This window comes from Ylistrum balloti, unplaced genomic scaffold (assembly GCF_031769215.1).
Source record: "Ylistrum balloti isolate Yb309-2 unplaced genomic scaffold, AGI_CSIRO_Ybal_v1 Utg370162, whole genome shotgun sequence".
Taxonomy (NCBI): domain Eukaryota; kingdom Metazoa; phylum Mollusca; class Bivalvia; order Pectinida; family Pectinidae; genus Ylistrum; species Ylistrum balloti.
The window spans coordinates 52,684-65,579 of record NW_026782157.1 but is presented as its reverse complement, the minus strand read 5'-3'; the positions used below and the strand labels follow the sequence as shown (position 1 = coordinate 65,579).

Genomic DNA, 12,896 nt, shown 5'->3' with positions numbered 1-12,896 from the left:
TAAATATCCTGTGAAACCTCAACATATCGTTTTTTTATTAGACAAAAAATGAATAAAATTCTAGCCAAAATATAGGCAGTGGAACAAGGTATCATTACATTTATATGCGAAAACAATCATTCTACTTATGTTTTATTATCAATTATAACTTATAAATAGGTATATGTTTATAAGTATCCTATCAGTAAAGTGCGAAGAGTTTGAACTTACCAGCATATACTCTCAATAAATAGGGATACGTGTTCTACATTTAATTGTATACATATGTACGTGTGTTTTAGTATATGTATGTATAAGTGAGTGTGGGTATCTATGTGTGTAAGTAGGCATATGAGTATGTACATGTATGTACGTATGCATACATGTGTATGTGCGTGCATATGTATGCGTGTTTGCATGCATGTATATGAGGCTGCATGCATGCATCCATGTTTGTATCTATATATTGATGTAAATATGTATCTTTGTTTGTGTGAGTGTGTAAGGATGTGTCAATACATGTTTGCAATATGTAACAACAAGAAAAAAAGGGAGTAGTGTTTTGGAGCAAAATATTGTCCAACTTATCCTTTGATGCCCCACCCAAGTCCCTATTGGTTAAATCAACTTTCTGAATATAAGAAATGATTCTTTACCCACAATGATGCTTTTACCACACATTTTAAAATCCATTCAAGCATTAAGGAAGAGTAGCTTTTGGAAGCAAATAATGACTTACTTTCCCAATTGGAGCCCAGCCCCCAAGTCTCTGGGGATCAAATCAACTTTCAATTTTTAGAAATGATAACCAACTTGCAACAATGTTTCAGACCAAACTTAGTTGAAATCTACCCAGGCATGAAGTCGGAGTAGCATTTTGAAGCAAAATACTGTCTAATTTTCCCTTTTCTCCAAGTTCCTAGGGGTTGAATCAACTTTCTGAATTAAAGGTTTATTTGTCAACCTCTTTTGATATTACAGACAAATTTAAAATATTATCTATTCAAGCATTAAATAAAAGTAGTAAAAGTAGTCTAAAAGTAGACAAAATTTGATTGAAATCTACCAAGGCATTAAGCAGGAATATCGTTTTAAAGGAAAAGTTTACAGAGAGTGCATGGCTCACGACGGTGGTCCTCTTTATGACCTTAAAACTGTTGACCTTTACATTCATGAATTAACAGTATTAATTTAATTGAAAAGAATCTTCTATGAAAATTATTGATTTTAAAGTGGTGTATTTACATAAGAAAATATTTTAGAATATCAGTGTGAGGAAGTCTTTCAATAAAATAAATACTCACCACAGAAGTGCTCGTCCGACCAGTCTCCACAATCATTCTTACCATCACAACGCTCTGACAAGGACACACATTTATGGTTGTCACACTCGTAGTGATCATTGCTGCAGTTACCTAAAATGAAAAGCATTCTTTACATGTTTGTACTATTTAGATTCTTCAAAATACACTTTTTAAATAATGCTTGAAACATGGAAAACATTAAATATATACAGGATTATATACTTTTCTGTCATTATTTATTTTGAGTTTTTCTGTTCCAGTATATCAGAAGAAATGACAACATAACTGTCCCATTATATCATGGGATATTACAATATAATTACCACAATAATGTTCGTCTTCAGCTTTGGGACAGTCTACTTTGCCATCACACCATTTCTCCTCTTTGACACAGGTGGCATTAGCAGGTACATGGTCAATTCTTGGGGAAATACAGGCAATCTCTCCAGCGAAACAGGCTGTCACATAGAAAAAGTATCTACTCTCTAGCAAGACAGACTGTCACATAGAAATAGTATATACTCTCCAGTGCAACAGGCTGTCACATAGAAATAGTATATTCTCTCAAGTGAAACAGGCCATTACATTAAAATACTATATTCTCTCCAGTGAAACAGGCAGTTACATAGAAATAATATATACTCTTCAGTGAAACAGGCTGTCGCATAAGAAAAATATATACTCACCAGTGAAACATACTCTCATATAGAGATAGTATATACTCTCCATTGAAACAGGCTGTCACATAGAAAAAGTATACACTCTCCAGCGAAAAAGGCTGTCACATAGAAAAAAGTATACACTCTCCAGCGAAACAGGCTGTCGCGTAAAAGATAGTATACACTCTCCAGTGAAACAGGCTGTCACATAGAAATAGTATATACTCTCTAGTGAAACTGGCTGTCACATAGAAATGGTATATAATTTTCAGTGAAACAGACCATCACATAGAACTAGTATATACTCTCCAGTGAACCAGGCTGTCACATAGAATAGTATGTAATTGAAGTAAGAATACATGCTGTAAATTATGCTTACTCTTCAGTACCATGAAACACACTTTAAAATGATGACTTATGAAGTTTTCCTGGAGAAAAGGAAGTTTAATAACACATTAGGTCATTGAGCTTTTCAGTTGAGGCCCAAAAACAATGAAAAATTGAGAGTTATACATTTTGTTTATATGGGCATTTAGGTGAATTTTTACTTTTGAAGAAAATCTATTTTATTGTGACAAATCTGACCAAGTGTGACATACTGTTAATATCGAAGAAATGTTACAGTTTTAAACCCTGGTTTACTAGTCTGACGCTCAACCAATCGAGTTCTCTCTAGTGGTATATTGCAGTTAGTATTTTATCTGGGTTACATAAATAATTTAAAGCTTTACCATTATCTGAACAGGCTACTGCAACCTGGTTTTTAGCAGTACATTTATCCTTCTCTGTTCTACACTCTGACAATAATTTCTCTGAACCATTGCAGTAAAATGCGATGTCCGCCAAAGGGAATTTCCACGTCCTTATGCTAGCATACTCTCCCTCTAAATAGGTACGGGTGTAGATGTTATCGGGGCTACAACATAAATTAAAATCATTACATTAATAAATACCCTACTTTCATATTGAAGTAATTAAGACAGGGCAACGGAAACGATACAAATCCTCTCCCTCACGTTTATAGTGAATTTGTGTTGCATGTAGGATTTTCTATAAATAGTAACGATGACATTAACGTTGACCATGGAATGCTGAAACACAAAATTGTTCAAGGTATTATGATACCTGATCATTATGTTAAACTAGAATAAAATCGATGGAGAAATGAAGTTGCTAGATTGCTGACAAAAAGTGAACATCTGAAACACTACACCCCCCTCTACAGTCACTGCAAGGGGATGATGATTTATTAAGATGAATGAATCAAATATGGTAGCACAATGAAACAAAAGATATCAACCATAGAAAACTATAAAATTAATCCATCGGATTTAAATTTCAACAATGTCAACAGGGGCCTATACAAAGTGAATGTTTCTTACCCGAATCCAAGTTGTCGACAAAGCACTTCAGAGTTATTCTCTGCCCAATTAGAGGTGCATAATGCTTGGAATGCAAAGTCATTAGATGGAGCTATTTCTACTCGTCCAAAACTTGCCTTGTCTCCACCAATTAGGCGAATATTATAGTCTTGAGCTGTTGACCGACTGTCATCTAGCAAACAAGTCAAACAAATTCTTGTGCTAACAAGGATATAGTCATCAAGATCCCCCGCCCATGTTCATTTGTAAAATATATACATTTAAAATGAGCAACATGGAAAACTAGACGAGATATCAGTCAATCAGGTCACAGCATCCTCATTAATTATACGCTGATTTCGCCGTTAATCAAACTTGGGCAAAGGATTAAGATAACAAGTGTACCAACCAAGTTTCATCAAAATCCTACCAGTCCTTCCAAAGATATAATACGGAAAGCAGCAATCGAGAGTGATTAAAGAAATCGGCAGATCAAGTCACAGCAGTCTTATGAAATAAGTGCTTATTTCGCTGTTAATCAATCTTGAGCAAAGAATTAGGTAACAAGTGTACCAAGCATATTTTATCAAAATCCAACCAGTCCTTTATAAGATATCATGCAGAAAGCAGAATTAGGACAGACGAATTGATGGATGAATGGACGGACGGAACCCATTTGCGTTGGGCGGAGTAAAACAACACAAATGCTCTATCTGATATACTCCAATCAACAAATGACTAGTATTTAACTTAAGCAAAAGTGGAATGAAAGAAGAAAATTGTCAAGTTAGAGCTTATTTGACCTCTTTTAGAAATAGGGTCTAACTACCAATTTTAACTAAATTTAAGTTATTTAGAATGAAAAGAAATAAAAACGTAGAAGTAAATTATCATTCCAGTATATGACTACAATGTTCCCTCTCCTCATTAAATAGAGTTATTCCAATTGAAGAAATTGCAACAAAATTTAAACACTTTTGGACCTTAAGAACATTCCACCCATAAGATATTCACCCTTCCTTGAATGTTGAAATTTTAGCCGTTTTCACTCCTATGAATCACATTTCTCAGGCTCCGCGTCAAGGTTAAACTGGAGTGGGTCAAAGTAAAATCATTAATTAATTAAGGATTTTTCGATTTTTTTATTCATATTTGACTGTGTTTGACCCTGTCCCTTGGACTTTTCAGAATACTTCTTTATTACACATAATGACAGACAACAGGTAATTGCAAATATCTAGGTCACATATGACACAGTTTAACTTCTTTAATAGAATGTTTATTTATGTAAGAAACTACAAGGTTATTTTCAGCAAAGGCTTATTTTTTAGGCTGGTGACAGTGTTTTATACGGTCAAAAGGTAAAAAAACTTTAACATCAATTATACTGTAGAGTTTTCATGTGTTTGTGTATTTAGATATAGATATTTTAAATTGGATAAATACTGCTTGAAAGTAAAGAATTATCAAGTTATTTAATTTTTTTACTGGATTTAAATAGGTCATACTTAAGTAAACACACTTAATTTGACACAATTAAAATTAATTGCATTATCACCATTTGATAAATTAGCACAATAAATTCGTGAATCCAAACTAATGACAAAGCAATAAGTATAAAAATAGGCAAATTTAGAGCAAAACGACAAAATGAAGTGAGTTGGCAACACTGTTACTTATCATTTACTTACCTTGTGGGCACTCTTTGTCCAACAAAACAATATAATCAAGAGCCATGTCACCGGTAACACCAATCCCATCCGTACCCTCTATAATAATCTATCACAAATAGAAACATTACAAAAATGTAAAACGTGCGACAAAAGTAATGACACCACACACCTATGTTTGGTATTATTTTACAAAACAGTTAATTTGATGGGGAACTGTCTTGCTTTAGCAGCTATGATTGTTATAATTGACTACAATGTCTATGCAAAACCTCTGTCATTCATAAGGACCATTGATGCCACAACAAGACAGTTTCTTTACATGTTACTGGTGTGTTATGGAGATTGAATTATGATGTAACATGAAATTGCCATTCATTATTTGATGTGATACTTCAAAATATTCAATTTCCATGACTATCTATTTTAATTGATTTTGTGTGTACCATGGAACTTTTAATTCTTAAACTGTTAAAATCAGTATAAGTAAATTTACTGAGCTACATTCATCAATTGTCCATGAAATGCAATTTGGTAGGACCTGTATTGCTCACCTGGCTTTGCTTGGCTGAAATTGCTTTCTTAAGACTTAAAGAAAAGGAATTCTAAATATCCAAGCATACAATACATATCTATTTTGAACCGTAACCCTTTGTTGTTAGGGTGATTACTAAAATGTTTCAAACTTCAGACCAAATCATTCCTACAGGAGAGATAGGACTTTACAGAATTTGCCCTATTTCCAGTATTGTGCCACACCACTCCCACCTAAGGGGACCGAGACCAAACGTTTATACAAAATTGATTCCCCTTCACCCAAGTATGCTTCATACAAAATGTGGGCAAAACCAGATCACTCCTACAGGAAAAGCAGGATTTGAAATAATTTGCTTTGTTTCCCCTAGTGGGTCCTGCCCCTAACTCCCCTAACGTCTTCACACTATTGATTCTCCTCCACCCAAGAATGCTTCAGACCAAATTTGAAAAATTTCCATTAATGTCTGCAGGAAGTGTAGGATTTTAAAGAATTTGCAAAATGTCCCCTTTTGGGTCCCGCCCCTCCAGCCCCAGTTGTTCATGACTTGTAACGATTTTTAATGAGGACCAGGAGTATGGGTTTTATTTGTGTTTAAAAAAAAATTTGGGTGGGGTGGGCGGATTGGGGGGGGGGGGGGGGGGGGGGCTTTTGTTTTACTTTTAACTATAGTTTCTTACCAATCATGCTATTCAAGGTTGGAAAGTGTTCAGATTTTAATACAAATAATGAAGGACTGACAATTGAAAAGCAAAGCCACTTGTAGGTTATGTCAGAAAGTGTATGCAAACAAAGGTAAATCATTATATAAGGTCAGCGATGATATGTTTTCGTTTCACTACCTTACTCTGCCTTTATCTAACTACCATATGCCAGGGAGATAATGTTTTTATTTTCAGGTCTAATAATATTTACAATAAGCACTGTTTTAGTTTTTCAATTTTTATTCTGTTTTGACACACAGGCCAATAAAAAGCCAATGACACACAGACCAATAAAAAGCCCATGACACACCCAATAAAAAGACCATGACACACCAAATAAAATGTTTCTTTTTTGTTATTCAATTGAATATTTTTGTTTACTTTCAGTTCAAATTCAAACTGAAAAAACAAAAAACAACTCATCATCACACATGATAGTAATTTATGTGGTTTCATGTAAAAGTTACACTTCTGTAAATGGTGTTAGGAAGTTAGAAGTGTTAAGAGGTCATGTTATAGTGTACTCATTAGTTTGACATACACAGTATAAGCAACTGACAGCAAGACTATTCTAATACAACTAATGCAATATTATTAGTTTATATCAGTAATGATAATAATAATAAAACTACAAAAAACCTGGATTATTTTTCAGTAACACTATTTAAGGATTATGCTATCCGGTTATTGATTGGACATTTATCGGTCGACACTAACCATTTATAACCTTAACTAATAGATATATAGTTGATAGAGTAACTCTTGAACATGTTACTGATATGACAAACAGGGCAGATAACTCACTCTTTGGGTGCCTGCTGGAATGGTGATTTTTTCAAAATGCCATAGAATACCCTGGTTTCCAGATTCAGTCCACAGCTTACTCCTATACATGTTCATTTCTGTGTATATGGCCAATGTACCCATGTCTTCACCGTACATGTGGTAGTAGAAGTACAGACAACTTGTATTCTCTATAAAAAATAATAAACACTGACCTAGAAACTGCCTACCTGTTATGCAGCTTACCCAGAAGACTATGTCGATTCATTAAGTCATTTTTTTACAAACTGGAAGAATATTCCTTAAACATGCCTCTACACAAACAACATGACCATAGATCGTAAATGCTTGATGAAACGAAGAAATTTTTTTAGTACATTTGACCCCGTGACCTTTCAAGTAGGGAAGGATTTTATTCGGTTTCACCCTTGTGACCTTGACAGTGGGTCAAGGTCATTTGTTTGAACAGACATAGTAGTCCCTCACCAATGCATGCTATCAGCATCTCAGACTTCTGGTAGTCCTTCATCCAAGCATGATTCATGCCCAATATCACTATCCTTTTGGTTATTTTGACTTTTGATACATTTGACCTCTGTGATCTTGAAAGTGTTTCATTCATATGCACAAACTAACAGTTTTTAATCAAGTATACAACAGGTCAATAATCAGTAATCTGGGTCTTTTGGTTATTGAGAAGACGTGGTTTGAAGGGAAAAGTTGATGCTGGATGACGGACATTGCATAGCATGAACTCACATGTCCTGTGTGCTCAAAATAAAGATTCAGTTTATAAAGGACATCTCTGCTTCTATTTAGCAGCAACAAGGCCATTCAGTTTGAAATTATTGCTAGATTTCATTGATTGTCTACTACTAGAATAATGTAACATGTCTGAAAGATACATAAAAGTTTATGACAGACAATCATCGTGATCATTACCATTATCATCAACTTCATCATCGTCGACATCGTAACCAATAATGTAGCAGACATTTTTTTTTAATTCTAACTTTAAAACTTTCAGAGAACGTAATTATTTACCGATTTGGATTAACTCTGTCCGCAGTACAGCTGTGTCATTCTCTTGCACATTACCGCTTGTTTCAAAGATCATGTACCAGTCTCCTTGAGCAGCATATTCTGGACCAGTGAGATATGATGGTGTGTAACCCTAGAAAATAATCAATGTTGCATTATCAGACAAGAGGCCCAATGAGCCTGTAGAATCAGTGTAAAAATCACCAATATGTTGATATGTACACCATTGGCATTCAAAGTGGACACACCTAATTACTTTTAAGTAACTTCTACAACAAGCTGCTTCTAATCCTCAAGGCTAAAACAGTGACAGTTATGACTTGGATTATAGGTAAATAACATTTCTATATAACAAATTGTTGGGCTTTGACCTAGAAACACTTTTCGACCAAAATTTCTGCTTTTCAGACTTTTGGTTTACCAGCAGAAGTCTTTTACAAGTTTTTCAACTAATTATATCACTGTGACTTTCAACATGGGTCATGGTAATTTCTTTTCACAAAAGTTTTAATGATTTGAATAAAGGTAAAGGTCATTCATTACAACAATCATGTTACCCTATTTATCCCATCATGCCACTCTCCCAATATCATGATCCTGGGTCATTTTGTTATTCAGAAGAAATTGTTAAAAAAATTTAACACATTTGACCTCTATGACCTTAAATGAAGGCCAAGGTCTTTCACTTAAACCAATATGACAGCCCTTCTTCTCAGCATACTACTGGCCTAATATCATGATCCCTGGCCATTTGATTATTGAAAAGGAAGATATTTAAATATTTTAACGCATTTGACCCGTGTGACCTTGAATGAAAGTCAAGGTCATTCATTTGAAAAACAAAAACTTTGTAATCCTTCATCACAGCATGCCACTGGCCCATTACCATGAACTTAAGCCTTTTGGTTATTTAGTCGAAAAGGTAAATTGTTTACGATGCACGATTGACTGATTGACAAATTTCTATAAACACTTTAAAAAATGATAATCATCTTGACGTTTGATTTATCAAACACAAACCTATCAACAGTCATTTTCATATTCTAGTACTGTTTGGTCACACTTCTATAAGAAGTGAAGTCACTTGTTTGAAGTCATTGGTTTGATATGTGTTTGCCTTTGACCTTCAAACTCTGAATCATAGACAAGCCCTATTAATTAGCATACTCTTCTTTTTCTCCAATTCGAATAATCCATGTTACTCTGTTGATGAACTCTGAGCCAACAATTAGGGTCATCTTTCAGTTCAAAGAGACACGTGAATATAACTGGAAATGGAAAAATAAATGCATGTTTTTATAATGAAAGAAAATAGAAAACGAAAAGAAATAAACATAAAAGAAATTGCATTCTTAGTAGATTAAAAAAAAAAAATGAAAAGAATGCACTTTTCTCAAAAAAATCTCTTTTGTAAGAAAAAGTAAAGCAAGACAACACACTACGTCTTACAAAGTAAAGCACCTCACTACGTCTTACAAAGTAAGGCACCACATTTTGTCTTACAAAGTAAGGCTCCACACTTTGTCTTACAAAGTAAAAAATCACACTACGTTTACAAAGTAAGTCACCACACTACATCCTACACAGTAAAGCACCACACTACGTCTTACAAAGTAAGGCATCATTATAAGTTTTACACATGTCAGTAGGTAGGCTTATTACAGAACAACAAAATAGCATCGTTTGTGATTGAACTTAACATTTATATATATGGACAGACTTACTGCAGGAAAAATATGGGATATTTTCAGTGTGGCTTTCCTTTTCTAACCTTTTCGTGAAACCTCAATGACCCCTTTACAGGACATTTTCAGTGTAGATATCATTTTTCCAATCTTTTCTTGAAACCTCTATGATCCCATCAAAAAAGGATATGTTCAGTGATGCTAACTTTTCTATCCTTTTCTTAAAACCTCCATGACCCCTTTACAAGACATATTCAGTGTGGCTATCATGTTGTAACCTTTTGTTGAAACATCTATTACTATGTTTCAGGACAAGTTCAATGTGGCTTTCCTTTTCTAACATTTTCTTGAAACCCCCATGATCCCTTTACAGGACATTCTCAGTCTAGTTATCCTTTCTCCAAGATTTTTCTTGACACTTCAATAACCCTCTTGCAAGACAATTTCTAGGTGACTGTCCTTTTGTAACCTTTTGTTGAAACATCTATTACCCTTTATCAGGACATCTTTGTGTAGTAGTCCTTTTTTCACTCTTTCTTGAAAACTCTTTGACCCCAATATAGGATATTTTCAGTAAGGCCATCGTTTTCTATGCTTTTCTTGAAACCTCTTTGACCCCTTTACAAGATATTTTCAGTGTAGATATCACTTCCTTACCTTTTGTTGAAATATCTATTACCCTTTTTCAGGACATTCTCAGTGTAGCTATAATTGTCTAACCTATTTTTGTAACCTCTATCAACCCCTTTACAAGACATTTCCTGTGTGGCTATTCTTTTCTAACATTTTCATGAAATATCTATGACCCATTTACAGGACATTTTCAATGAGGCTTTCCATTTCTAACTTTTTCTTTAAACCTCTATTACCCCTTCACAAGACTTTTTCTTTGTGGTTGTCCAATCTTCACTCGCCGTTGAAAAATCTATGACCCATTTACAAGACATTTTCAGTGTGGCTATCCTTTTGTTACCTTTTCTTGAAACCTCTATAACCCCTTCACAGGACATTTTCTTTGTAGCTGTCATTTCCTCAATCTTTCTTGAAACCTCTATGATTTATTTACATGACATTTTCAGTGTGACTATTCTTTTCTAACCTTTTCTTGAAACATTCATGACCCCTTTACGGGACATTTTCTGTTTGGCTATCCTTTTCTTACCTTTTGATGAAACCTCTATTACCGTTTTTCAGGACATTTTCAATGTGACTATTCTTTTCTAACCTTTTGGTTGAAACCTTTATGACCACTTTACAAGACATTTTCTGTGGGACTGTCCTTTTTTGCACTCTTTCCTGACACCTCTATGACCCCTTTATAGGAAATTTTCAGTGTTGCTATCCTTTTCTAGCCTTTTGTTGAAACGTCTATAACCCCTATACAGAACAGTTTCAGTGTGGCTATCCTTTCCTAACCTTTACTTGAAACCTCTATGATCCGTTTATAAGACATTTTCTGTGGGGCTGTCCTTTTTTGCACTCTTTCCTTGAAACCTCTTTGACCTTCTAACAGGTCACTTGCAGTGTGATTATCCTGTTTTCATTTTTTTTGTAACCTCTACGACCCATTTACTACTATTTTTTGTTATGTCCTTTTCCACAATTTTGAAACTGGCCCAAAGAGCTTTTGACTTCTTAGCTTAGCCACAGCAAACCCTTTCTGTTATCAGTGGTCTTTTTGATAACGTAAATATGTGTATATAGAGGATCTTATTAAAGAATGTTAATTAAATGTATGAAACAATCATTGAAAGAGGTCTTCGTTTCATTTAATCTCAATCTAAATCTCAGGTAAAATTGGAGTGAACAACAGGCCTATATGGTCTATTTTCATTTCAGTAATAATTACCATAACTTTAGTATGCAAATATGGTATCTACACCCATCTTGGTATCCGAAAAGCACAAGATTAAAAAAATCCCGCCCTCCCTACGATCCATGAGCCATCACGGCAGAAGTATAGAGTGATCTCCCTTCCTCTTTCCTTTATGGCTGCCGCCGAGTCCGGTTTTAGCTGAGTGCTTTCGGTTCCTTTCTCGTAGTACATAAATGCATTATAGGAGTATTATTTGTTACTCATTTTGAAGTTATTTTCCCATCTTCCAAATTATATCATCGTTATACGACTTGGTTTTGGTTTCGTTCATGTTTGTTTTGTTAGTTTTTGTTTACAATTGTATCATCGTTTCTAGTATGGCTAGCGCCGGGTTACGTCGGGTCCAGCACATGGATGTTCACTTTTCTTTGGAGAGCAGGACCCTATGATGCCTGTCGCCTGTGCCGCCCTTGCAGTGAGGCTTCGCCGTGTGAACTTTGTTCGCACACCTGACCTGAAGGTCGGATATCTGAGGCAGAACAGAACACGGAACTGAGATCATCGGCGGCTTTGCAAGTTTCTTTGCTCGACAATGTCGCGTTGGCCAGGTGGTTGAGTAACTCTACCTCTCCCGATTGTTGAATACCCCCTTCTCGCGCTCTACCCTGTTTGGGGGAGCGCTTCCTTCTGTACAGAAGGATATAAAGGAGGACTCAGTCGCCTCGGCACTTCTTGTGCAAAAAGAGGGCGAAGTCTTCAGCTGCTCAGTCTTCTGCACAGCCTCACTTGAAGGGCAACAAGGGGAAGGGTAGGTAGGGTAAAAACCCTCCTGAGGGCAAGAAAAACCCTTCTGAGGGCAAGAAGAATGGTTCCTGACTCCTTCAGCTTCTTGGCCGCGGCAGATCAAGAGCTGGGTCGGGTGGACGGCGGTCCTCCTCCGGGGAGGTCTTCCAATTCCGGACCATGCCTTTCGGGCTCGGGGGAATGATCTGGGAAACACCTCTTGGAGCGTATCCATGTGCTCGAGATGAGGGATGTTCTCTTGACTCTGCAGTCATTTTGTGGGATCCTGCCATCCAAAATGATTGATGTGGCTACAGACAACACTACAGTTGTCGCATATCTGGAGAGACAAGGGGACACCAGGTCTCACGTCCTGTGTGCTCTCGCCATTCGCATTCTTCTTCTCTGCCAGGAGATGCAGTTGACCATCACGTTTCCAGATCCGAAGGCTTGGGCTTTGGACATAGGAGGAGTGAAGTACACACCTCGTCGTCGCTTCCTCCTTGCCTACAATGGCCCAGAGGCTACGCTACCCATCAAACAGGGACACTCGGTTTCAGGTCATTACGTACGCTT

General features: G+C 35.9%; 1 protein-coding gene across 1 annotated transcript in view; it reads right to left on the bottom strand.

The window, feature by feature from the left end:
• Nucleotides 1-12,555, bottom strand: part of LOC132551000 (atrial natriuretic peptide-converting enzyme-like) — a 58,207-nt gene extending 45,652 nt beyond the window's left edge. The window contains exons 1-9 of the mRNA XM_060215103.1: nt 12,164-12,555; nt 11,934-12,066; nt 8,040-8,169; nt 7,017-7,186; nt 4,995-5,082; nt 3,325-3,496; nt 2,674-2,858; nt 1,607-1,741; nt 1,284-1,394 (exon numbers count right to left, since the gene is read on the bottom strand). Coding sequence (XP_060071086.1) covers nt 1,284-1,394; nt 1,607-1,741; nt 2,674-2,858; nt 3,325-3,496; nt 4,995-5,082; nt 7,017-7,186; nt 8,040-8,169; nt 11,934-12,066; nt 12,164-12,555 — 1,516 coding nt within the window. The remainder of the gene's footprint in view (nt 1-1,283; nt 1,395-1,606; nt 1,742-2,673; nt 2,859-3,324; nt 3,497-4,994; nt 5,083-7,016; nt 7,187-8,039; nt 8,170-11,933; nt 12,067-12,163) is intronic.
• Between the last annotated feature and the right edge of the window lie 341 nt (nt 12,556-12,896).